The sequence below is a fragment of the Mustela erminea genome, chromosome 17 (assembly GCF_009829155.1).
Source record: "Mustela erminea isolate mMusErm1 chromosome 17, mMusErm1.Pri, whole genome shotgun sequence".
NCBI classification, from domain to species: domain Eukaryota; kingdom Metazoa; phylum Chordata; class Mammalia; order Carnivora; family Mustelidae; genus Mustela; species Mustela erminea.
The window spans coordinates 6,990,139-7,017,572 of record NC_045630.1 but is presented as its reverse complement, the minus strand read 5'-3'; the positions used below and the strand labels follow the sequence as shown (position 1 = coordinate 7,017,572).

At 42.9% G+C, this 27,434-nt stretch overlaps 1 protein-coding gene across 1 annotated transcript; it reads left to right on the top strand.

The window, feature by feature from the left end:
- The first annotated feature begins 500 nt into the window (after positions 1-500).
- On the top strand, positions 501-27,364 carry FH (fumarate hydratase). The gene is made up of 10 exons (XM_032319400.1): positions 501-677; positions 7,847-7,981; positions 10,565-10,675; positions 12,607-12,783; positions 15,250-15,432; positions 18,430-18,595; positions 19,697-19,900; positions 21,373-21,500; positions 23,578-23,731; positions 27,169-27,364. The coding sequence occupies exons 1-10, from the start codon at positions 552-554 to the stop codon at positions 27,309-27,311; spliced, it is 1,527 nt and encodes a 508-aa protein (XP_032175291.1). The 5' UTR covers positions 501-551; the 3' UTR covers positions 27,312-27,364.
- The last annotated feature ends 70 nt before the right edge of the window (positions 27,365-27,434 follow it).

The following is a 27,434-nucleotide window of genomic DNA, read 5'->3' as shown; positions in this document are numbered from 1 at the left end:
AAACAGTCCGAGAAAAGAAGAAAAGGCAACCGCAGAGACCTCAGAACGACTTTCTTAATCATCATCGTGATGATTACCTCATTGTTCATACTTTGCTCCGATTTCCACAATTTCTACACGGAAGATGTAATCTGGAAGAAATTTTAAAAAGATTGCAAAGAGAGAAGCAGTAATGACGGGCTACACGATAAATAAATATTTCTTCCTGGAATACGTTATCGACCGAACCGCGGACGCGCCTGTCAGCCCCCAGCTCCGCCCGCCTCACGCGGCGACCGAGCTCCCTCAGAGTAACCGGACTTCCCGCCCCAGAATTCCCTTCTCACTCGTTTCCCAGGAGTCCGAGGGAGTCAAGGGTCCGCTCCTCCTCGCGAAGTTAACCCCACCCCTCATTCTTTACTGGCCATTCATGATTGGTCCCGCCCCACCCGCTGAGTTTGAGGCTGTTGACTGGATAAGAGCGAGGCGCCGTGGGCGGGACGGATTGTGACAACCCGCGCGGAGGCGTGGCCTCAACCACCCCCAAATTCTACCCAGGTACCCGCTGCATCATGTATCGCGCCCTTCGGCTTCTCGCGCGCTCGCGTCGCCTAGTGCGGCCTCCGGCCTCAGCCTCCGCTCCCGGCCTCGGAGAGGCGGCCGTCCTCCCGCCGCGGACCCCGACCTCCGCCCGAATGGTGAGCGCGCGCCGTCCGAGCCGCGGCCTCCCGGCGGTGACCTTCAGCCCTCCGCTGGCCGGCCGGGCGGGCGGGAGGCATTCCCGGGGCGTCCCGGCAGAGCGCGGCGTGGGCTGCGTGCCCGCGTGGCTGGCGTCCGGGCCCCGCCGTGCCGCCGCCGCCCGCAGGGAGCGCTCGGGCAGGGGCGGCGAGGGTCCTGCGGGGTCGCTCCGGCCTTCCGGGGCGGGCGGGGTCGGGGGGGCTCCGTCCGCGCTGGCGACTGTGCGGGGCTGGAGGCGGGGCCGAGGGCCGCTGCCGCCGCTGCCTCCGCGGCCCCTCCGCCGGCTGCGGGCGGTCGCCTCCGCCCGGGGGCTTCTTCCCGCCCCTGCGAGCGGCTTGCGGGCCTCCGGTGGGGCTGAGGGCTCTGGGGACGGAGAAGATTCCGCCTCTCAGAAGTGGCCCCTTTCGCTTGCTGGGCTGCGGTTCCCCGACCTGGGTTGAGCTGTGCCCTGAAGTCAGTCGGTGCAGGCTGGTTAGGAGCCAACGTGGAGCCGAGTCTACTTTTTATTCGGAGATTCCTGAGGAACTTAGCGGCCCAAGGTCAAGTCTTCTGCGCTTTAGAGTGGCGCCTTCCGTGATTAGGGCTGCTTAACGAGCCTTTTATTTTATTTGTTTTTTAGAAGATTTTGTGTATTTATTTGACAGAGATCACAGGTAGACAGAGAGGCAGGCGGGGGTCGGGTGGGGAGCAGACTCCCTGCTGAGCAGAGAGCCCAATGCGGGGCTCGATCCCAGGACCCTGAGCTCATGACCCGAGCCGAAGGCAGAGGCTTAACCAACACTGAGCCACCCAGACGCCCCTTACCGGGCATGTTAAATACTTACGCACGCGGGTATTGTTAGGACAAATTGGGAAATAAATGGTAGTTTAGGAAGAGTCACAGTTCCGCGCGGTTCACGGAGCCGTGGTGTGAGCTTTGCAGTCTGTGATTGCAGATCCGGCGCTGCTACCCAGAGCTGGGCATTGGGGCCGCTTGTGTTTGTGCTTGGGTTTCTGCGTGTAGAATGGAAGTAAGAACAGGTACCCGGCAACATTGCTCATGTGCAAGTACTTTGTGTTTGGCAAATAGTGAGTGCGCTTAAATTAGTGCCTCCCTGTATTTCAAAAGTCCAAGATATTTTCTGAACTGTAAACTTGAAGATATTAACACGGCATTACTGTGCTTGAAACTACAAAATCGGGGTGCTTTTATGTTCCTGCAACTCCCTGCTCTAATTTTAATGCATTTTAGAGCCTTTTAAAAATTTATTTAGTTTTTACTAATTTAGTGTTTGGTAAAAGGGAATCGGAGGCTGGAGAGCTGAATTTGCCTTGCTCTAAATGTTCCAAAGCTAGCACTGCCTTGCTTTTAGTGTTGGAATGATAGCTAAGATCAAATGAAGACAGATTGCCCCCCTAATTCTAAATATATCTTCTGCCCTCTGAGCTCTGCTCCAAAATCTTTGTGTTGATTAAGTTTTTCTTATTGCTGTTGAGGATTTACATAACCCTAACTGCCCTAAGTTACATTTTATCTAAAAGAACACAAATGTTTATCCAGTAGGAAGATAATGTATTTATTGAATGCCTGCTATGTGTTGGGCCCTATGGAAAGGACAGTCACCACAGGCATAGAGTTTAGAGACTAGCAGGGAGATTCAGTAAACAAAGGATGCATGCACAGTTAGTTATGATGTGATAAAAACTGCCCAGAGAAATAGCTCCCTCAGGTGAGAATGTCTCATGGAGAACAGCTACAATGTAGCTTTGGTGGTCACTTGCTGGTGTGATGGGTGGGGAAGCCCTACATCTTGTTAAGTCACTTTTATTTCCTTCATGACCTGCAGAATGACTATGAAGTCTGGAAGCGTAGATAATATCTTCTGTATTGCAGTGTAATATCAATAAAACATTTATTATATTTTTCCAGTGTAGCAGGACTTGGTGGTCATCCTACATTATTTTTTAGAAGGAAGCAGAAGTTTATGAATTTGAGAAATCCCTTTTTTTAATTATGTTCAGTTAGCCACTGTGTGATACCTCATTAGTTTTTGATGTAGTGTTCAGTGATTCAATAGTTGCGTTTAACACCCAGTGCCCATCACAACACGTGCCCTCCTTACTACCTACATTTTAAGACCAGACACACTTTTTCAGAAAGAAACCGAAAACCCAAATACAGTGAAGTCAAATAGTGGATTTTTATATCTTTGAATAGTCCTTTTACAGAAAAAATGATTTGGATTTTCTTGAATGCTGAAATATTCTTTTAACCCACTTTAACCTGAGAATCTGAAAGGCATTTCATTTCTTCAGGAGATGCCAGGGTTTAGTTAATGGTTATCTTACACATGAATATACATGGGGATATCTTGGAGGCTCAAGGCCTATATATATATATATTTATTTATATATATATTTTTTAAGATTTTATTTATTTATTTGACACAGAGAGAGAGAGAGATCACAAGTAGGCAGAGAGGCAGACAGAGAGAGAATGGGAGGCAGGCTCCCTGCTGACCAGAGAGCCTGATGCAGGGCTCGATCCCAGGACCCTGAGACCTTTCAGGGTTAGACTGGCTTTGAGATTCTGAGAACCACTCATTGAATTTGAGAGTTTCCTGGGGTTAGTGTCTATTAACAATAGTCCTTGGTATTTCTAGGGCCTACTGGCAGTCCGACTGCAGGACCATGACCCTTCATGCTTCCCTGGAAGTGAGGAGATTTTAAATGAGCACGAATTTCACAGGCGTCCGTGGCAAGTAGCACTTTTGCCTGCCCCATGCCTGGCTGGTTAAACTCTTTAAACCGTGGTGTTACCTGAAGTGATAAACTGCCTTCTGTTAGAAACTCTGAGTTATGGCATATGAAGGCACGATTTTCAGAAGCACTAGCTTTTCTAGTAACACTGGATTATATTGTATGAAGTAAAAACATATATTTAAGAGATGCCATTCGTCGCTTCATTTTTCATCAAAAGCACTGATCATTTTCTCAGTATTTCAGGGTGGGCATCCCTCTTCTTCTTGCCCATGACACTGGGAAGAGATAATGTACATGATAATTTGGAAAATCTTGAAAACCACATAGGTGCTTTTCAGACCTCAGGTGGACTGATTAGTGGATAGTGAAATCAATGTAGTGGGTAGTTACCAACATTATTCTTTTATTTTGACAGAATAGAGTGGCATGGAAGAGAAAATATTCCTACTGTTTCATGAGGTTTTTGTTTCAGCCTTGTGTGCGTATATGTATGTGTTGATGTATGTACCAGGTCACCGAATAAAGGCCTTTTCTGTGGGTTACTGCAAAGCACACTTACCGAAATTTGGCTTCTGTAGGTTTCTTAAAAGAAGGTTTGGAGAGATTGTCAAAGTTACCTGGTTCCTTGTTTCTTTCTCTCTCTCTTAGAGCTTCTGTAATAGATCCTGACGCCACGTCTAGCTTCCTGACAGATAGTTTTCTCTCATTCCTGGTGTCTTAAAGTGTTTGACAGCATTGCTTCCGTTTCTGTTTTACAAATTGATGCAATGTATATATTTCCTTGGGTTCAAATAAAGAAATAAGTTGCAACAGTTTGTTATTAGCTACCTAAGCTGCTGCAAACAATGTTTATTGTTGCAAATTTGGGATGTTGATTTTTTATAATGAGGACAATAAGCATGTTTTTTGATGTTTTTGCTGGGATTGTGATTTCAGCCACAATTGACCTCTGCACATTTTAATGGTCACTGTCAAGATCCTAGAATTTGATTGAGGTTGCTATTTCTTAATTTGGAATTTTAAAAATTGTTCAGGTTTAAGCTGAAGAACACAGCAAAATATATTCATCTAGATCTTTTCAAATAACTTTGAATGGATCTGAGTTTTACCATAGAAACCAGTTACTTAGGAGACAAACATATTGCTGTTTCATGATGCAAATTTAATAATTTTGAACACAGAAAGCAGTGATGTAAATCTAAGGAGTTGAACCTGATTCCTCAAGTGACTGATGGAAACTGACCTCCCCTTTGGAGCTGATTTCTTATTGCTGTCACATAACGAGATGACAAGAGGAAGAAAACCTAGCTCATGTGTCCAGTGTCACTGCTGTCATTGCTGGTATTATTGGGCCAAAGTCTACTTCAACATATGTGGATGTTTCCTGAGGCTATCTAAAACTTAGATCATAATGGAAAATATTTTTATTTGTGTATTTGAAATGAAGAACCCCACGTGCTTTTGGTCTACAGGGAAGGGAGCCAAGTGGGTGTATAGTGGTGTCAGTGTAACCAAGCCCTACTAGAGAAAAAAATCTAACTACTCATCTTTACGTCCTCTTATTGTCCAGAGTTGGGGTACAACTCTGGGGGCTGATTGGGACCAATCTGAAGTTACTCCCTCCATTTCTTGGCTTTTGGAAGTAGTAACAAAAAAGTAGTAATCCAAACAGCTCTCGGGTTTTGACAGTCCAAGGTTGGGGGGTTTCAGGCCCTTCCTCTTGCTAACTGGGTGATCTCCCAAGATTATTTCATCTCTCCAAGCCCCAGTATTTCCTCTAAGATGGAGATGGTAATAGTAAAATCTCCTAAAGTGGTTGTAAAAGTCAAATAACATGATACTTGGAAAGAATTTGCTACATTGGCCCAGTAATTACACTGAGGTGTGATTATTTTTATTAGCTACTGCTTCTTACTGGCTTAGGCCAGTCTTCTGTTGACTTTTAGACATAGGAAAAAAATGTACCTCATTGATAGTATTACTGTATTTCTACCTAGATACAATCATACTTTTCTCTTTTTGCAATCCAGAAGGCTTTATAACATAATAAACAGTTTTGTAAACCTGTCTAGTCCCAAAGGGTAACCACAGATTAATTTTTTTTTTCCCCCCAGAGGACTATTTACTAAAGCAGAATTACTTGGCTAGGGATTTTTTAATCTTTTTTTTTTTTTAAGATTATTTATTTATTTATTTGACAGAGAGATCACCAGTAGGCAGAGAGGCAGGCAGAGAGAGAGGAGGAAGCAGGCTCCCCGCTGAGCACAGAGCCCGATGTGGGGCTCGATCCCAGGGTGCTGAGATCATTACCTGACCCGAAGGCAGAGGCTTAACCCACTGAGCCACCCAGGCGCCCCGGATTTTTAAATCTTTTGAATCATCTGACCATGTTTATTTCATAGTTAATGCACATTAAAACTCAGAGTATCTTTCTGAAGTCTCCTGGATTTAAATTGTGACTAAATTCCAACTATTTAGTGTTTTACAATAAATCTTTTTTATAGTATTCTAAAATATTTGTTGAGCAGTTGTTAACTTTTTTATCAGCAAAAGTTGAAGTACTTGGTAGAATCCTAGGGTCTCCATAAAAGGGACTTTGGATCATGGGTTCTTATTCAGGGTGGTGTTTGGCTTCAAGATATAAACTCCCTAAAATCATACGTAAGAGTTTTCATATATGTATTTATGTTCATTTTTCTAGAGAAGGGATCCATAGCTTTCCTCATATCTTCAGAGGGCTCACTTGCTCTGGAAAGGTTAAGAACTGACCTAGCCATCCTCCCTTATTGCTACATTTAATTTATAGATGAGAAAAACTGACTTACTAAGGGTGACACAGCGACTGCGTTGGGGGGCTGTTTGACTGCAAAGTCACTGTGCTGTGGCTCGTAGTATTTGTAGATCATGGTAAAGCTCTGCTTAAATATCTAATACTTACAAATTTTAAAGTATCATTCTTAGACCATTTTCTAAAGTTCCCAGTGAAGTAGAGATTAACCCAAGTGCACTGAATTGGCTGAAGTTTAACCGATAAGAGGTATACTCCTGGATTGGAAAAGATTACTAGAGATACTTAAGAGGCTTTCCTTTATCTTCTGAGTAGGTGTGTCTGTCTGTCTTTAACATCTGCATTATTTGCAAATAATATCTGATAAGGGGTTAAATCCAAAATAGATGAAGAACTTGACCCCAAAAAAACCCAAATAATCTGATTGAAAAATGGGCCGACGACCTGATGTACAGATGGCGAACAGAGGCATGAAAGGATACACAACATCACTAATTGTCAAGGATCTCCACCTCAGAGCCACAGTTACATATCACCGTCCACCTGTCGGAATGACCAGAACCAAAAAGCTAAGAAAGAACAGGTGTCGGCGAGGATCAGAGAAAAACCGAACCCTCATGTGCTGTTGGTGGGAATGCAAATTGGTTCAGCCACTGTGGAGAACAGTGGGGGAACAGCCCCTCAAAAAATTAGAGATCCCATATGATTCAGTAATTCCACTACTGGATGGTTACCCAAAGAAAGCAAAAACACGAATTTAACAAGATAGATCCACCCTTGTGTTTATGGCAGCATTATTTACAATAGCCAAATTATGGAAGCAGCCCAAGTGTCCACTCAGAGATGAATGGATAAAGAGGGTGTGGTGTGGTGTATACACACTGTGCACACACACACACACACACACAGAGAGAGAGAGAGAGAGAGAGAGAGAGGAATGTTACTCAGCCATAGAAAAGATGAGGTTTGTTTTTTTGCCATTTGCAACAGCATGTATAGACCTAGAGGGGTATTATGCTAGGTGAAATAAGACAGAGAAAGATGAATACCGTATGATTTCATTTATATGTGGAATTTAAAAATCAAAACAAATGAGTAAACAAACACAAGGCAGAAGCAGACCCATAAATATAGAGAAAAAACTGATGGTTGCCAGAGGGAAGAGGACGAGAGGATGGGTAGAATGGCTGAAGGGGAGTGGGAGGTACAGGCTCGTTAAGGAATGAGGTCAGTCTTGGGGTAGAAGGTACAGCATAAGGAAAGCAGTGGATTGTGTGGTGATGACGTTGTGTGGTGACAGGTGATAGCTACACCCTACACCGTGGCAAGCACTGCAGGACCTAGAGTTTGGTCTCAGTGTTTTACACCTGAAACTAGTGTACTGTTGTGCGTGTCACCTATACTCCCAAAAAAAAAAAAAAAAAAAGTGTGACAGAAATTTGTCAGGAAAAGAACCGGAGAGCAGAAGGAGAATCCAGTGGGGTTTTTTATCTTTTTAGTAGGTATTTAGGTTTCTTGCCCCTTACAAGCTGATAGGATATTATTACTTTGATACTGTTTCTTTTCAGGCTCTAACGGTGTCTTAATTTTTCTCTTTAGGCGAGTCAAAATTCCTTTAGGATAGAGTTTGACACCTTTGGTGAACTCAAGGTCCCAAATGATAAGTATTATGGCGCCCAGACGGTGAGATCCACAATGAACTTTAAGATTGGAGGTGCGACAGAACGCATGCCAGTAAGTGGTTTTATGGAAGTATTGGCTTTATTCAAACAAGTCACTTTATTTTACAAATAAATATCTTACTGAGTTAAAATAAAAACTTATTACAGAATTGGCTTTGTGAGTCTCTTTATTTTTGCTGGGTTTTTTTTTTCAGATTTTTATTAGAATTTTAGTTTGAACATTTTTCGTTTTAATACTTAGTTTTTTAAGCTGATTTAAGACAGATTTTTAAGAGACTGATTGAAAAGGAAACAGATTTTTCTTTAATATTATACTTTCTGTCTATCTTGGTTTCTGTTTCCAGAAAAGTGTACACAAATACATAAAACTATTCTTCTTCACCCTGTCTATACATAAGTACACGCACAGTGCCAGGTGAATGACCGAAGGATTAGGAAACTTTTCTACCATATTTCGATAAGTGTAAGATGACCTCAGAAGATGCACTGGTAAGATGCACTCAGTAGCACTAGGAAGAAGGGCTGTCAGAGTTGGGCCCTGTCATTGGCTGTATGGTGATGCATCCTGGCTTCGGAGATGTCAGAAGTGGAAAGAACTGACTGACTGGCTTCCGTACGCTACTGGAGCCTGGCCGTGGTGTGAACCCTGGTCAGCGCCAGGCTGTGGCCTAGGCTCGGAGCCTGCAAGTGGCCAGGCTTTGGCCGGGGAGCTGTGGAATACTGTCTTCCGAATACACTTTTTATCCTATAGTCATCTTAACTTCCATATTTTAGCCCATTGCTAAGCCTTTAAGACTGAACTTTCACAGGCTTATACACTTCTACAATAGAAAAGAAAATCTTTTTGTCACTGCCTCCACCAGTCAGCCTAGTGGTTGGGCAAACTAGGGTCAGATGACGTGGTGAGGTGACAGAGGGTAGCAGGTGATCTGAAGTGTCCCTTGAGTTCAGCTCCTGGGACTGAGGAGGTCAGTGCAGGGCACTAGTGGTGGGAGTAAGCAGGGCTCCTGCTCCTGCTCCTGCTCCTGCTTCTGGCGGCAGAGGTGGGATTCAGGGGTGTGTGGTTGCTGCCGCTGCTCCAGAAATGGGGCAGCTGTTTCTGTTAGGCGCCTGTAAAAGATGGGCATGTGGGGTATCTGTTTTTTTGGTCACATTTTGCTTCACCTCGATTAATATCCTGAACTTTTTAAAATACAAAGCAGACTCTGATGGGCCCTGATCTGAGCAGTATGTGTAAACCTGGCCCCTTGTACCTGAGGTCCAAAGGAAAGCAAAACCAAAAACGATTATGAACTTCTAATGTGAGTAAATTAAGAATAATGAGACCCCTTCTTTTTCTCCCCAGTGACATTTTACCATTTTATTGTGATCGTAGTCAGTGAAACTGCTGTGACGCTTTTTTCATTTTCTGAGTCCGCAGACACCGGGGTCAGTCCCCACGTTCGGATGGCCAGAGTGGGGAGGCCTCTCGGTTACGACCTGGCAGTGGTTTAAGCCACCACTGCAGTGTCCTCCTGTAGAAATTTAAATTCCCATCCGTGTCATGTTTACAGTTTTTAAGTTTCTAATGCTATGTGCCATTTGTTTCTATCTCATTTGGGTAAAACACTCAAAATGGTTTGATTCTGGTTTCTTAGAATTCAAAACACGGATGTTGTCTTATTTCTTTTTCTGTTTGACCTTCAGCTTGTCCTCCCTTCAGCCTGGTTTTAACATGTCCTCTTCCTTTTCTTCAGTGTCCCCCCGATTCTGGGTGAGGACGGTAGCTTCTCCTGTACAGTTCCCCACCCTTCGTTCCCCCTTGCACATTTCCCCCTTCAGACCTCTTGTGGGAGCCAGACTATAATCTGCATTATTAATTGTGGCCATAATACATACTTCCTGTCTCACAAAAACCAGATACCACTTCCTTGGTGAGTCAGCAAAAGTTGCTGACTTTCATCCCTTTCAATTTGGTGAGGTGATCCAGAGCAGGAAGTGAAGAGATCCGCAAACCGAAAGGGTTTGAGATAGGGTGAGATGATGCATCCGAAGCTGTAAGCCCTAAGTCCAGATGTAATACCCTGGGCTTAAAGAAATATTATGAGGGACATTCCAGTGACTTAAGGAATGTCAAAGCCTCATTGACAAACCAGAAGAACTTGCTTTTTGGCTTTGGGATGAAGTGATACCCATTTAGTAATGGTTATTTAGAACTTATTGGCAGTTAAATATTATTTTTACTTTTATTGTTTTTAATGAGGAGAAGGAAAAATTATAATATGGCATGAGATCCAGTGAGGAAAAATGGTACTTGCTGGTGAAATGACTGAGTGCCATTAGTGTTTATATATATGAAATAAACACATGTCTGTTTTAATCTCTCATAAAAAAGTGGTGCATTGTGTGTTTCCGGGGGGTGGTGCAGTCAGACACACACGTATTAAAGAGTCAACCTATTTGCTTTTGTTTGGTTCCCTAAACAGATACGTGATGAATCTTGGTTCATTACATACCTCTCTGTAATCTTAGTGTTACTATAACATTACTTACTTTAGTGTTTTATGTAGGTTTTGCACTTGCATAAAAGAATAATCTTATATTTATATTCTTAATGAAACCTGCAATTTTGAGATATTTTTCTGATTAATTTTAGATCCCAGTTATTAAAGCCTTTGGCATTTTGAAGCGAGCCGCTGCTGAAGTAAACCAGGATTATGGTCTTGATTCCAAGATTGCCGAGGCCATCATGAAGGCAGCAGATGAGGTAGGAGGTGACAAGTGTGCTGTTTACTCAGTGGCATCAGACCCGCATCTCTGCTAGATGATGTCAGGCTCTGGCAGGGAAAAGGGGCGCTGAATTCCCGAGTTAATGTTTCAAGGTAGGGTGACAGCAGCTTGTTTGGATATTAGTGGATATTAATGTGGTGCTTAAAATATTGTGGCAAAAGTTTTGCGATGATGCTGTACCTTTTAAAAATTTTTTTTTTTAAATTTTTAAAGACTTTATTTTAGAGAGAGAGAGTTGGGGAGGGGCAGAAGGAGAGAGAATCTCAAGTTGATTCCTCACTGAGTCCCATGCAGGGCTCGATCTTACAACCTTGAGATCATGATCTGAGCTGAATCTGAGAGTCAGACACTTAACCAACTGTGCCACTCAAGCACCCCATACCTTTTATTTTTTATTCTCTTCACAGTTTGAAGAAAACCTGAAGAGACATGGTTAAACTTATACTACATTTTATTTTATTAAGTATAAATGGTTCCTTTTAAAACTAGTCAGTTACTTGATATGTATGGAGAATGTAATTTTACTAATCCACTTATGTAATCTTAAGGAAATAGTCAGATATAATGGTTAAAAACGTATATTTACAATGTTTTTCATTGTAGTACTATTTACGGTAATACCAAATTAGACTGTACCTGACCATAACAGATGCTTACATAAACTATATAATAGAGCCATAGAAAATTACTTTCTTAGGAATGTCCTATGATAGGGGCGCCTGGGTGGCTCAGTCGGTTAAGCGGCTGCCTTCTGCTCAGGTCATGATCCCAGCATCCTGGGATTAAGCCCTGCATCCAGCTCCCTGCTCAGCAGAGAGCCTGCTTCTCCCTCTCCCTCTGCCAGCTGCTCTGCTTACTTGTGCGCTCTCTCTGTCAAATAAATAAATAAAATATTAAAAAAAAAAAAAAAAAAGAATGTCCTATGATGGAGCCCACCATATAGGAAGTATGGGTCGGGGAGGTAGCAAAATGTATGTATTTTATGATCCCATTTGTGTTTGGAAAATATGAACAGAGAACATGTGTTTTCCATTGTGCACGTTTGCACACCCATTGCTTGGGACAAGCCTAAAGGGAGAAACCAAAATGCCGAGAGTTACCATTTCTGAGGGGCAGCGCTGTCGTAACTACATTTTTCTCACTTCTCAAAATGTTCCACACTGAACGTCTATTACATAACTAGGAAAAAAAGTTGTATTTTAAAAGGGACCAATTGTTAAAGGTAATAATTTTCTAAGGTGTGTACTGTTTTTTTTTTAAGCTAAAGTCATTCTAGAAGACGTCTAGAAGATGAAGTTCAGCACCTACTCTCTAAGAAAGCTTTATAATTCAAAAACTAACACATAAAATTATATGACAGAAACGGACAAATCTGGGCTGTGCTTGTCTCTACTCTGGGCAGTTGCTACATGTCGGACGTCTGTGCAGTGAAGTAGCTGTCAGCAAACTCACTTTCAAGTGACTCGTTCATTATCATGCTGAGTCCAGCTGTGACTTCTATAGGACATTCCCACTGAGCACCACAGGAAACGTGTCTAAGGTGTGCCAGCCTTAACGGGTGGCCCTGTCTGGTTATTATTAGAGGAGGCCGTTGGAGATATAGAAGAAAGATGGCTTTGATTCAGTCTTCACCTGCAATCCGTGCAATTGTATCTTTCAGAGTAGATAACCTTTCACTTTGTAGAGCAGCAGTGGTTGGAGCATGGGCTGCTGCAGAAGCCTGGAGTCGCTGGACAAGCACGAGCTGTGTGGCACCATCCGTAAATCAGTTAGCGTATGAGAAAAGTGAGCATCTTTAGAATGGCACTTGATAGGCGACTCCTTAATCATAGCTGATCACAATAGCTAAATGGATAGCGAATACTTCTTATTTTTAAAAATCCATTTTTTAAACCTTTTTTCCTGCAGGTAGCCGAAGGTAAATTAAATGATCATTTTCCTCTTGTGGTGTGGCAGACGGGATCTGGAACCCAGACAAATATGAATGTAAATGAAGTCATTAGCAATAGAGCAATTGAAATGCTAGGAGGTGAACTTGGTAGCAAGAAACCCGTACATCCCAATGATCACGTTAATAAAAGCCAGGTCAGTATATGATCTTTTCTTTGTTATAAATTGAAAAGAATGCCCGAGATTATGCCTGTAAAACAGGAATTAGCTTTTTGACAAGGAAGGTTCATTTGGCTTTTACATTCTTTAGTGGAAAGGACTGATAGTTTTTTATTTGTTTGTGTGTTTGGCATTTTCTTTTGATTTTATTTTAACAACTCACAATTTAAAGGGCTTATTTCAACAGAGGTCTGAGTAGTAAAAATAAAATATTTTAAAGCTACTTTTCAAAATTCAGGTTCAATCCAGATGAAGAAAGTCCATATACCACATTTTTTTTTCTTTGAAGTATATAATTTTCCATTTTATTTTATTTCTTTTCAGTGTTCCAGAATTCTTGTTATGTTGTTATTTCTTTTAGAAATCCTAGGTCTATGTCTTAAACTTCATAAAAATCCCTGTTGGGGAACCTGAATTTAGTATATAAGTCTATTTATATTGTTTTGTTTTTTAAAAATGCTTTATTTTTAAATCATTTTAGAATTATAAAAGAATTACAAAGGTACTTCACACATAGTTCCTGTATAGCTTTCTCCCAGCTTCCCTTAAGCATTTTTCTTCACCCTGGTACGTTTATTCCACTGTGAAATTAACATTGGTATATAGCACCCTCAACTAGACAGACTTTACTAGGATGGCCCTAGTCTTCTGCCAACATCTTTTTTCTTCCAAGATAAAATCCACATTACATGTTGCACTTAGTTGCTGTGTTCCCTTAGTCTCCTCCAGTCTCTGACTCTCGTCTTTTGTCACCTTGACACTTTGGAAGGTAGCAGTCACGTATTTTGTGGAATCCCTCAGTTTGGATCTGTTTGATGCTTTCTCATGATCAGGTGGAGACACTGGATTTTGGGAAAACTGTTCAGAAGGGAAGGGCTCCTCTTACTGTGTCACGGCTGGGGTACATGATAGCACCAGGACTTGGGACTGGTGATGTGAACTTCAACCCATGTTTAGGCCGTTGGGCTTCTCCACCTTCTGTTTTCTGTTAGAAGTGAGCCACGCAGGCCTGCCTCTGCTCGGGCACGCCCTTCAACTTCACTTTCTAAGGGGAGACGTATCAAGGAATTTTTGGTCATGTACTAAAATCAACACAGAATTAATAAGTAGTTATGGTGCTGGGCAAATACCCTCTTTCTCCTTAAACTTGTCCGCAAAGCTTAGCGTTCACTAGTGGATCTGGCCTATAGCAGTTACGACTGTGATGTCTTAGTGGTGATGCTAAGGTTTTGTACTCCCCTCATTCCTTATGCTCGTATTAATTGGAACTTTTCCATAAAGAAGATTTGTCCTCTTCTCTCTACCTCCGCCCTTATGTATCTGTTTATGTATATCAACATGGATTTGTGCATTTTTATTTTACTCTTAGGGCTCTAATCTGATACTGTTACTACTTATGTTGTTGCTCAGATTGTTCTCGCTCTGGGAGTCCTCTCCGTTGGCTCCCGTGTCCTTTGTATCCCTATCCTTCCCCCTGCTCCTTTTTTCTTTCTTTAAAGCAGTTCTCTACTCTCTTCTACCAGATGCTCCAGGCTCATCATGCTGTCGCTTCCCTGCCCCAGGGCCCCGCCAGTGCCCATTTTGCCAGGGAACTCTTGGAGGATCTCACTGGAAAATATTCAGAAATTAGGATCTGGTGCTAGGTGTAATTTAATATATTTTAAAGTATTAATGGGGAAGCTTTTTCATCAAGGCTACCGTATGAAGGATCTTTCAAACTTATTACTTGTGTTTAAATATATAAATTTCTCTTTTATGTATACTGAAGTCTGAAATCCAAGTGAGAGTGATCGCATGTGTACGAGTCAGGGGCTCTGTGTGGCAAGTGAGATCGGTGTACACCGTGAAAGTTCCTTGTACCATTCATTCTGCTCTTGGAAATGGTTTGATATTTTCCACGGTAAAAACCTATAAAAATAACACTTTTTTTTTTTTTAAAGTAGCATAATAATTTAAAAGTATAGGGTTTCCAGTTGAAAACAGAGTGTGGAGTATGGACTTCCTGGTTCGGTCCCAGTTCTGCCAGTTCCTAACTGTTTTGGCAAGTCACACCATTTCTTTGAGAGCTTGAGTTTCCTCATTTTAAAAGTGATGAACTACCTCACAAGAATTTTGCTCAAGTTTAATAAAAGACTATCGGTAACTGCAAGATATCCTTACATGCACTTGTTAATTGTCCTTCCTGTTTGCTGCCATTTACTAGCAGATATCCTAATAGCATGGAAGAGGAGGTGGCATATATGATACAGTCCTGCACTTATTAAGCCCTACTGCTGCTCTCGGACCTTAAGTGAGCTGGGTCTTGCCGCAAGTCAGTGTCATTAAGCACTAAAGACATGAGTTTCGTGTAATCATTTAGAGATGTTTTTAATGGAGACATTCAAGTGTGTTTTTTGTTGCTTCTGATGTAACATTTTACGATTTTTGTAAATTTTCCAACAGAGCTCAAATGACACATTTCCCACAGCAATGCACATTGCCGCCGCCATAGAGGTCCACAACGTGCTCCTGCCGGGACTCCAGAAGCTACACGATGCTCTCCATGCCAAATCTAAAGAGTTTGCCCAGATCATCAAAATTGGGCGTACTCACACGCAGGATGCTGTTCCTCTCACCCTCGGGCAGGTAGATGAGTGCGGCTGTTGATTCGGTTTGGGAATTGGTACAAATGGCCAGCATATTACCCTCTAAATCGTACTTGTTTAAAAGGCCAAGTTAGGGGCGCCTGGGTGGCTTAGTTGTTAAACGTCTGCCTTTGGCTCAGGTCATGATCCTGGGGTCCTGGGATTGAGTCCCACGTCGGGCTCTCTGCCCAGCGGAGAGTCTGCTTCTCCCTCTCCCATCCCCCCCCGCCCCCCGTTTGTCTTCCCTCTCACTGTCTCTCTCTCTCTGTCAAATCAATAAGTAAACTCTTTAAAAAATAAAATAAAATAAAAAATAAGAGGCCAGTTTGTAACAGTTCAGTGGCAGAGATTTTTCTGCATTAAGCCGTCAGTAGTTTTCCTGACAGCTTCTCAGGGGAAGAGCACAGCGTGAGGACAGTGAGCCAGTCTCTCGGCAGTCGCTCGGGTTGAGAGCTTAGCTGTGCTACGTACAAACCGTGGGACCCTGGGAAAATTAGTGAGCTTTTCTGCTCCTCAGTTTTTTGAGCTTTAAAATGAGGAAAATAACATCTGTACCCTAGCCCAGTTGTGAGGTTCTTATTGGTTTGCATGAAGGGTGTAGAAGCATGCCGACATGTAGTAATAAGCACATACTGGCGTTAGCGGTCACCGCCGCCTTCAGCGTCCCAGGACCATCATCCTGTCTCCCTTGGTCTCTTACTGTACAGAGTAGGCTCTATAAAAATTACTTTTAAATTGATTAAGCAAGGCCTGTCTACCTGTAAGATTGTTCTGGGCCGTATGGGGAAGAGGTATTATTCTCTTTCCCCAAATACCAGAAAGTGTTTTTGTGTTTCTTGATCAGTGCCTCAGAGCATGTCTAGTAGCACGCACCACAAAGGACACGAAGGGAATCAGGCAATGTTTTTTTTGTTTTTGTTTTTGTTTTTTGCTTGTTTGTTTGTTTTTTAGGATTTTATTTATTTACTTGACAGACAGAGATCACAAGTAGGCAGAAAGGCAGGCAGAGAGAGGGGGGAGGCAGGTTCCCTGCTGAGCAGAGAGCCCGATGCGGGGCTCGATCCCAGGACCCCAGGATCATGACCTGAGCCGAAGGCAGAGACTTTAACCCAATGAGCCACCCAGGCGCCCCCAGGCAATGGTTTTTGATGGTAAAACTCTCCCATGGTTTGGAAACGGTGAGTTGCTCAGATGCGGTATCAGGTGATGGCGAGGGGAGCGGGGCTGCTTACTTGAAAGGGCTCATTTGTAGTTTTGTTCACATGAACACCGCAGGAAGCTTGATTGCTTCAAGCTCAATTTCAATACGGAAGGGACGAGGAAAACGAACTGATTCATCGGAATACGGGTGCTGCGAGAGAAGGGAGCTCCTACCTTCTGTTGTCCCTGAAGCCTCTTCTCTTTGCAGCACGTCTTAGTGCCTGGCATGGTTTCTGCGGAGCAGTGTCCCTCTGGTTTCTAACGTTTTCCTTGTTGTGTGTGTCACATGGTGGAAAACCACGGAGCTAATGTCTCTTGGGGCCATGACAGCCTCCTGGGTGAAATCATCATTCTCCCTGTTACGTCAGCAACAGTTTTCTGGTGGACTTCACCTTACCGGAGCACCTACACTTGCTTTGATTGGAATTGCCTTTTGAGTTTATGCAGGTTTTCCCCAATAAAAAGAAATTCTTCAGTGTACCCAGCCAGTTATGTATTAGTGACGTTAGGTTGGATGGATCCGGTCTACCTGAAAGGGGTTACAGCTTCTAAAATGTTTTCTTTAAAACAGTAAGATATCCTCATACTAATCAGAACTGTTCATGGTTTTTCCATGTTTTTAAGCAGGGAAAAGAGCTTTAGTGTAACCATCTAGTCTAGCTTGCTTGGTTGCGTTCTGGCTTATGCCTTTTGTCCCTGCATAATTCTTTTTTTTTTTTCTAAAGATTTTATTTATTTATTTGACAGAGAGAAATGACAAGTAGGCAGAGAGGCAGGCAGAGAGAGAGGGAGAAGCCGACTCCCTGCTGAGCAGGAGCCTGATGGTGGGGCTCGATCCCAGGACCCTGATATTGTGACTTGAGCCAAAGGCAGAGGCTTTAACCCACTGAGCCACCCAGGTGCCCCACCCCGCATAATTCTTAAAATTGTTTCAGCATAATTCTTAAAAGGGGCCCTGTCCTGTTCAGACAATACATTCTGTGGCTACCTTTTGTAGAATGTCTTTCTGGGAACCCTGTGACAGTAATAGCAGAATTAACTTGCATCCGGAAGCTCTAGTCTTACTGTGGCCTGTTACCTGCTTGTGCTCTTCAGTGAGCTGTTCAGCCTTCTGTTCTCCGTTAGGTTTTTAAGCTGAAATTGTGTGGAGAAAATGTCTGTCTGTACTTGTCTGGAGAGACGATTCAGGTTTTGTTTTTTTTTTTTCTTTCTTGAAGTTGTCTGGGATACAACAACAAGAAAAAAATCACCTGCAAACAGACTAATAATTTAATGTACTAAAGTAATTCTTTCTTAAAGCTTGTTTCCTGGGTGCCTGGGTGGCTCAGTCGGTTAAATGTTTGCCCTCAGCTCGGCCATGATCTCAGGGTGCTGAGATCAAGTCCCATGTAGGGCTGGCTCCCTGCTCCGTGGGGAGTCTGCTTGTCCCTCTGCCCCTCCCCTCCGCTCCTGTTCATTCTCTCCCTATCTCTTGCTCTCTCTTTTGCAGAAATAAATAAAATCTAAAAAATAAAGCTTATTTCCTGTGTTGTTTTTCTTTGCTTTCTGTTAAAAGAAGACAGTTAACCAGGCTGCACGTTCCCCTCTGTGGTGTCATCCCACCTTATTAGGTTTATAAATCCTCATTCTTCCTTGTACTTTGATCATTGTATGAATTAAAATGGTACACATGCCACTTGGTAGCTCATAATTTAGTACCTGAAACATGTTTAAAAGAACTTCTGTTCAACACAGTCAGAGTCACTTGTAAGCTGTTAAGAAATCACATGTTCTCTCCTTAATTTCCTTCTCTTTCCAGGAGTTCAGTGGTTATGTTCAACAAGTGAAATACGCGATGGCGAGAATAAAAGCCGCCATGCCAAGGGTCTACGAGCTCGCGGCTGGAGGCACTGCCGTGGGCACCGGCTTGAATACTAGAATCGGCTTTGCAGAGAAGGTGGCGGCCAAAGTGGCCGCGCTCACAGGTCAGCAGGAATATGAATTCCGACTCCTCTTCGTTACACTGGTCTATATTTTCTAGGTGTTTCTGCTTTGAATTCTTGTGACTTTAAAGCTAAAAAATAATATTTTCCCATCAAACGTGTTTTATGTCTGTTTCAGAAGTAACAGTATTCATCCTTCTGCCTTTCATGGTTCCCATCTATGATTCATACGGTGTGCAATTAAATCCGTCAGTGCTGGCTTGTTTACTGTCATCGTGATGCTCAGTCATTTTCCCTTTAAAACTGTTTCAAATACCCTTTTCAAAGCAGGCAAAATCAGCAGATGGTTGAGACAGAGTGCTTTCAATGGTAGATATGTTGAGATACTGACAGGCTTAGTTTCTTTTTTCCCTGTATCATACTAGGACATTTCTCTGAGTTAATGACCTTTTTGAATCTTGTTTTTCCTTTAGTAGAAAGAGTGCTGTGTTCTCGATAATAACTATTATTACAGCCGAGTTGTCATCTCCAGAAAACTCTTCTGAAGAGATGGATGCTACTGGCTGAAAGGGCAGACATAATTAGATGGTCACTAGTAGAGATTGGTTTTTCAGTCAAGTTTTAATTGAGAAGAACTGTATTATAGGAATTAGAATATGTGATCTTTAAAATTTGAACACAGGCAACAGTGAGTGGAAATTCTAACTCCTATTGCCCCCCTGCCATCTCAGGGGGTCTGCAGGGTCCTGGCTAAAGGAGGCACCAGGACAGCCTAAGATGGGGAACAATTGTACAAGTAAAAGAGTGTGGAATAAAGTGAACTTTAGCTCCTTTTCCTCCTTACTCAGAAGTAGGCATCATACGCATGTTCGCAGGAGAATAGTGTTTTTCTTTCAGTGCATTTCTTTTATTGTCCTTGTTTCTTTATCCTTTAAACACGCTAGTATCTCCAGATTCTTCCTGCTTGTTCAAGACTTAAACCTAGACAAAGCTTGAATCAGAAGATAATCATTTTTTTTTAAGTAAAATTTTTCTTCTGTGTTTGCTTTTCGTGACCTGGAACTTTCTGTTTAACTTGCGGATATTAGAAAGAAAACCATTTAATTCTACCTGTTAACTCATAGATATATTTTTTTTCTTCAGGCTTGCCTTTTGTCACTGCTCCAAATAAATTTGAAGCTCTGGCCGCCCACGATGCTTTGGTTGAACTCAGTGGAGCCATGAACACGAGCGCCTGCAGTCTGATGAAGATCGCCAACGATATTCGCTTTCTGGGTTCTGGTCCCCGCTCAGGTCTGGGAGAGCTGATCTTGCCTGAAAATGAACCAGGAAGCAGTATCATGCCAGGTAATGACCTAGCTGGTAAATCTGAGCACTGCAGCTGGGCAAGAACCCGGGCATCCTCATAAACAAGAGCGCGTCTCCGTGTGTTGAGCATGAGTTTGATCCCGAACACGGATAGGGACGTGTGTTGCACACTCGTTTCAGAATGTGTGGGGGCCCCCCGTGATCCGAGTTGGGAACATCACCCAGCAATACAGGAAGAGAGAATGAGTTAGCACGTGCATTTTGGTTCCCCACATGAGCGAATGTGTAAGTTCCATCTTTTATAATCCAAAGCCAGAAGAACCCTGAAACGAGCTGTTAAAGTGATCAGCATGGGTTGAATAGAAACAAATTCTTCCAACTGCCTGTTAGTTCATTTTTTGCTTTGGGTTTTGGCCTGTCAGGTAAGGGAAGTGACACAGGCACTAGCGAGTCATTTACAGTCTCCTGTGACAGTCACTGAGTCCCTTGGGGACATGTGGGTAGCCTTGTTAGATGAATGTAGTGGGTGAACAGTGATTCTGGAGTGACACTAATGAGTTGACTTCAGACGGGAGGCTGAGGGGTTCTGCCCCTTCACTACTTCACTGGTGACCAAGGGTGAAGGCACGGGGTACGAGTGGCTCACGTCAGCGGATAAGGAAACAGCAGCACACCGGGTGACAGGATCAAGATTCGTCTCTGTAAAATTGACAAGGTGACTTTTAATAGTGAGAAAGACCTGACTATAGGTTCTTTGAAATCGGTGCATGTGTATAGAACGAGAAGAGATGAGGTTTAGCATAGTTTACATTGGAAAATGATGTAAGTTTAGTTGACGGCAAATTCGAAGTGATTGCCTAGAAAAGAGAAGCCCAGATTCACAGATAAGGAAGTAACCTTTCCGTTGTGTCGCCTTGTACTGGTCGGAGGCATCTGCGGTGTCTGGTTTAGACTTGAGCTCATCAGAGGGGTGCTCCCAGGGTGATGGGGCTCTGGAGACTTAGGATGAGTAGGAGAATTTCTGCTTCATGTCCGCTTTGAGAAGTCTCCCGAATGTCAGCCCGGTGCTTATTTTATGAGTGTTCCTGTTGCTGCCGGCTTCTCTGTGGTTACCCCTCATGTGCTGTAATTGCTGGCTCTCTCCCCCCGGCCTCCAGGTTCTGCAGGCCAGGGGCTGCGTCACTCCCCACGGGGTGTTCAGTGCCTAGCTCCAGTGTTCTGCAGTGAACGAAAGCTGTGGAAACGGGGAGGGCCGCGTTCCCTGTGTGGGTGTGGGTGTGGGTACTCATTACTCAGGAGCCCCTGAGCCAGTGGGTCACGGTTTGGGGTCACCCATCCCTCTCTCTTGATTGGTTTCATTGTATCAGCCCTGATGACGGGGGACTTGCTTTATTTAACGAAGTTAGATTTCCTCCTTTTCTTGATCAGTTGACATGATACATAATCTTAACTGGCACTCGACACCTTGAGCACGTTTGACGTGGACTCTTTCCTTGGTGGCTCTTTTGAAGGCAAGGTGAACCCTACCCAGTGTGAGGCGCTGACCATGGTTGCTGCCCAGGTCATGGGGAATCACGTCGCCGTCACGGTCGGAGGCAGCAATGGACATTTTGAGTTGAATGTTTTCAAGCCAATGATGGTAAGTTCGAGGTTCGGTTTTTAATGTTTTTTGACTGAAGGCTAATTGTCTTGTGTTTTCTTTCATAAAGTTTTCTAGGATTTCATGTTAGGTACTGAGATGATGTAAGTAGCAATTGGAAGTCAAGCATTTGTTAGTATTAGAAGATTCAGCCTGGATATTTAATTAGGTGACTTTTAGCTCAGGTGATTTGATGGTTTGCCTTATTTAATAAGAAAAAGTCTGGAAATAGGGTGTGGGTTTCTTCCTTGTCCCTCACCCAGTGGGGGAGATGCCAGTGGCTAGAAATAAGTCTGGTCTCCTTGAGCCGTCCCTCAACCCTGTCTCCTGCTCACATTGCTGCGGCTTCCCTCAAACTCCGATGTCTTAGAAGGATAACCCGCATTCGCTTTAAGGCAAATTCACTGCTCCCGGTTCCTGCCCCCGACTGGTCCTCGAATTATTCTTCTGGTCATTTGGAACTCACACAGGCCCGTAGACTTGGTGACATCTGACCCTGGCCTTGAAACACTTCTCCTTGGCTTCCTCAGCACCCTCCTCCCATGTTCTTCCCTGTCCTTCTCTGGCTTTCCTTCATCGGTTTTCCCTTTTCCACATACCTGGAAAACATTTGTGCGTCTAAAATCTGTTCTTTATCTTCCTCTTCATGAAGATGCAGCAGGGTGCGTCATCTTTAGCTTTCGTCCTCTTTCCTCAGCTTCAGATGATGGAACCGCCATCCTTTGGAGTGCTTTATTTGTGTAAAGTGTTGTATATAAAATACACTGGAAGCTTATTACCAGTTTGCATCTGGTGTAAAGTCTGGTTTTAATTTGAGAAAGACAGGCAAATGACAAATATTAAGAATATTTATTCAGTGCATTTTTCAAAGCTATATCGGGCACCATATTGGGTACTAGTGATAGAACAATAAGCAAGACATATTTTTTTGCCCTCGTGAAATGTACAATCTAATGAAAAATACAAGCCCAGCCAAAGCAGAACTCAGACATCTAAACCTTTGCTTGCATGGCAGATTCCAAACAGGAAATACCGGCTGTCTGGCAATATAGATGTGCAACAAATGTCTTGCTAATCTTTTTGTTAAAAAAAAAAATCTATTTTTTGTCTTTTATAGAAAATCCATCAAGGTAATCAACATTTGCCTTATAAATTTTTTTAAGATTTTCTTTGAGATAGAGAGTGAGCACGAGTAGGGGATCGAGTAGACGGAGAAGGAGAAGCAGGCTCTCTGCTGATCAGGGAACCCAATGTGGGGCTCGATCCCAGGACTCTGGGATCATGACCTGATCCAAAGGCAGACACTTAACTGACTGAGCTACCCAGGCGCCCCAGCATTTGCCTCATATTAAAATCATTAGTGCCAAATCAAACTTTGAAGTTCTGAGCCTTCTATTGGAGTCCATTTTGGGGACTGTACTTTTCAGACCCTGAGTTTTTAGACCCAAAAGAGAGTAGGATGCAGATATATCTTTATATGTGTTGGAAATGTTACAAAAAAGGGAAAAAAACCTCTAAAGCAAACTAACTGATTTCATGTTCATTTTAAATACTGTGTGAAAGTTTATTTTAAAGGGTCTGGGGAATATTTTTTTGTTAAGCATTAATAACATGATGGCCATTAAGACCTGGGAAGCCCTCTCTGTACTGACTGCCTCACACAGCCTGAACTTTCTAACCTCTGCATCTTTACTTCTCTTCTAGAAGATTCTTTTTCCATCTCTGGTTATCTAAGTCTCTTCCATCAAATAGGACTTCACCGATTCCTGCAACTGAATTTTCTCTTCATGCTAACATATTATACCACTCAGTGTTCTTTCACACTACAGGTCTTGGGTTCCAGTTTGTGTTTATGGCTTTTACGTCTTTGAGATTTCTGTGTCCTCAAAGCTTCATAATTTCTTTCACATTTGTTTCTGGGGGATGGTGCTTTACACACCACAGGAGTGCTCCATGTTTATCAAATTACATACTCATTTAGGAACCAGCGCATAATATATATTATTGGACACAAAAGTTAGGCTCATTAAACCCCTCTTTCTCTCTCTCCCTCTCCACTTCACCCCTCCTGTCCCAGATCAAAAACGTGTTACACTCAGCCCGGCTGCTGGGGGACGCGGCTGTTTCCTTCACCGAAAACTGCGTCGTGGGAATCCAGGCCAACACAGAGAGGATCAACAAGCTGATGAATGAATCTCTGATGTTGGTGACAGCTCTTAATCCTCATATAGGTAAGGTTTGGGAATTATGCCATTTTCGACTACAAAATTAAAAAGCTAAAATATTTTTAAGAGATTGTTGGATCAAGGTGGACAGTAAATTCCTTTCGGGCATTGTTTAGTAAAATCTCACAAAATATTTGCAACTGGGTTGAAAGACACTGTTATATATTAATATGCTGTCAGTGAAGCTTCGTTTCATTTGAAATGTGGTAACTCAGCAGTTCAAAATTAACACAGATCTCAGTGGTATTGAGAGGGTGAATGTTCTGCACATTCTACCTGGGAAAGCTCTCCTCACCGGGTAGCGTCACTAGGTGGCACTGGCCGGTTAGCAGTGTGGGATGAGCTCATTTTTCTGCCTTCTCTAGCTGCTCTACTACACTTCGGTTTTGTTCTTTGATTCAGTTCAGATATAGGGAGTTACCAATAAGGACAGAAGAAAAAGAGTAGTACTCATTGCTTATAGGGAAAGGAGGAAAATGTAAATACTGTATTTAAAACCGTGAGTCTTGCATTGCAAGCCTTTTCCAGAACTATAAATATTTTATTGTGTAAATTCAAACATACCTGCTTAGACTGGGGACTGACCAGAGTGGTCCTTACCAAATACACAGTTTCAGCCCGTAGGTTTGGAGGCGCTCGCTGCATTGTTATGGTGCCTTGAAAGCCTTTTCCCACCTTCTTACTGATGAGCTGAGGTTGTTAACATATTCTTCGATTTTCTATTTTATACTAAGTTATGATACAGTCATTGGCACGATATGGTTGCTGTTTAAAATACTCTTCTATAATGCCGAACTTTCAAGGCAGATTTTCTACTATTGGCTTTACATCAAGCTGTAATTTCTGTTTTATAAAGTTAGAGCTCATTTGACTGTTTCAAATATTTATAGGTTATATATCTGTATATATCATATATGTATGTAGCTGTGACTTGCAGTATAGCCTGTTCTGGGGTGTAGAATTGAGATTGGTAATATTTTGATCCTTTAAAAACGATTGTACTTTCACATTCAGTCAGAGAGCTACACAGGGGAACCCAAAGGCTTATGTGAGAAATGTTCTCTCACATCTGACTTCAGAACACTTAAGTTACAAGTGCTCCTAATGCCAAGTGATTGATCGGTCTTTCTTGGAATCAGATTTCTGTGAGCCAAAGGCCATACGAGGATAAATGGGCAAGCTGCACCTTGCTGCTGCAGCCTGAACCTTGTAGCTGCTTGTCCTGGGTTCTCTGTGCACTCGTGGAGCACGCTGGCTGGGGCTGGGGATTTGTGGAACCCGAAGAGTAGAGCTGAACGGTTAGCGTTAAGACGTAGACTCTAACGTCCTCAGTATAAGGCAACACAATACCTAATGGTGACCCTGACCATCTGATGAAAATTCTTTCTCAAAGTTACTCTGATCAGTAAATGCCCTTTTCAACAAGCTTAGCCTCGCCAGTTCAGGTGAATACTGAAATTGCCCATAATTCGTTTCATGCGTGGTTAAGGGGTCCATGCCAACAACACGTCACGTCTTGCCCGCTTGACGATTGTGTTGCCTCAAGGCTTTTGTCCCTTTGACCATAGTCCTCTGATCTGGGGGTATTTGGGGTTTTTTTCCTCCTTTGTTGGTTTCATTTTGTTTGTTTGTTTTTTTCTTTAAGATTTTATTTATTTGAGAGAGAGATCAGGCAGAGGGTAGGGGAAGAGGGAGGTGGAAAAGCAGGGGATCCTGACCTGAGCCAAACACACACGCTGAACTAACTGAGCGAGCTAGGCACTCTTTTATGTTCTTTCTTGTTTTTGCCTTCTGACCTTTTTTTAGTTGTGTTAAGACAACTTACAAAGCTGTCCCTGCCTTTGTTAATTCCAGAAGCAAATATCTTAGGCAAACAGATATGTTTGGTGGTGGTGTTTGGTATGAGAATAGATTTCTGCTAAAACTTGCCACTGTATCCTTGGGATGTTGGGAAGAGGTCAAAGTACTGGGAAGTGTATTGGAAGCACCTGGCAGGTGCGTCCCTCCCCAGCCCCACCCCTTCCCCTCTCGAGCCAGTGCCCACAGCTCCTACACGGGACTGCTATCTGCTGGGGGCACTGCGACACTTAGCTGGTTATGCTTTTGTAGAATCTTTGCTTCCAGTTGAACATGTTTCTAGAAAAAACACGTATGTCTACTACTTAGAAGTATGTTTTCATGTCTTGGTGCTATATTGTGTTTCTGTTCTTCCCCTGTGAAGATAGGAGTTGTTCTCAGTGTAGTATTGAGATTGGCTAATGTGTTTTTGATCCTTTAAAAATTATTGTACATTAGCATTTAGCCAGAGAGGTACACAGGGGAACCCAAAGACAATTAAATTGGCCAACTGCCCGTAGAAGCAAATCTGTTATAGAAAGTGAGGTATGTTTAAGTCTATCTCACTTATGAAAAGTAAAGGGTTTAGGCTGCATCAGAAGTCACAGCTCTGAGGATAATCACTGTTAAATTTTTTTTTTTTTAAGATTTTATTTATTTAGCATAAACTGGGGCAGAGGCAGAAGGGGAGATAGACTTTTTTTTTTTTAAAGATTTTGTTTATTTATTTGACAGACAGAGATTACAAGTGGTCAGAGAGGCAGACAGAGAGGAGGAAGCAGGCTCCCCGCTGAGCAGAGAGCCCGATGTGGGGCTTGATCCCAGGACCCTGAGACCATGACCTGAGCCGAAGGCAGAGGCTTTAACCCCCTGAGCCACCCAGGCGCCCCGAGAGAGAGAATCTTAAGCAGACTCCATGCTGAATGTAGAGCCATCAAGGGGCTCGATCTCATGACTGAGATCATGACCTAAGCTGAAATCAAGATTTGGAGGCTTAACCGACTGAGTCATCCAGGTGCCCCTGTTAAATTTTTTTTTTTAAGGTTTTATTTATTTATTTAACAGACAGAGATCACAAGTAGGCAGAGAGGCAGAGAGGCAGGCAGAGTAGATCTCTGCTGAGCAGAGAGCCTGATGAGGGGCTCGATCCCAGGACCCTGGGATCATGACCTGAGCCGAAGGCAAAGGCTTTAACCCACTGAGCCACCCAGGCGCCCCTCTGTTAAATATTTTTTAAGATTAAACATGTTACTTAAGAGATCAGTAGCCTCAGTTGAGTAAATGATTACCTTTTGCTTTAGAAAACCAGATTTCAGGGACGCCTGGGTGGCTCAGTTGGTTAAGCAGCTGCTTAACCTGAACCTTCGGCTCAGGTCATGATCCCAGCGTCCTGGGATCGAGTCCCACATCGGGCTCCTTGCTCCGCAGGGAGCCTGCTTCTCCCTCTGACTCTGCCTTCCACTCTGTCTGCCTGTGCTCGCTCTCACTCGCTCTCTCTCTGACAAATAAATAAATAAAAATCTTAAAAAAAAAAAAATTAAAAAAAAAAAAAGAAAACCAGATTTCAGTACAAATTCCTACATTGCCTTTTTTATTTTTTTCTTCAGGATATGACAAGGCGGCAAAGATTGCGAAGACGGCGCACAAAAATGGATCCACCTTAAAGGCGACTGCTGTTGAACTTGGCTTTCTCACCGCAGAGCAGTTTGATGAGTGGGTGAAACCTAAGGACATGCTGGGTCCAAAGTGATTTAATAAATTTATAATAAAAGTAATTATGTTCAGTAAAAGAAATGAAAAAGACTCCTTATTTGTTCTTAAACAGAAATAGATGAATGTGCAAGGAAACGGCTTCTGAACTTGAATGTCTGGA

What these genes read in the sequence shown, in the direction of transcription:
- FH (XM_032319400.1), top strand. Translation starts at nt 552, where the DNA reads ATGTATCGCGCCCTTCGGCTTCTCGCGCGCTCGCGTCGCCTAGTGCGG. An exon ending in GTGCGACAGAACGCATGCCA is followed by an intron (nt 7,982 to 10,564) that starts GTAAGTGGTTTT and finishes GATTAATTTTAG; the next exon opens with ATCCCAGTTATTAAAGCCTT. An exon ending in ATCACGTTAATAAAAGCCAG is followed by an intron (nt 12,784 to 15,249) that starts GTCAGTATATGA and finishes ATTTTCCAACAG; the next exon opens with AGCTCAAATGACACATTTCC.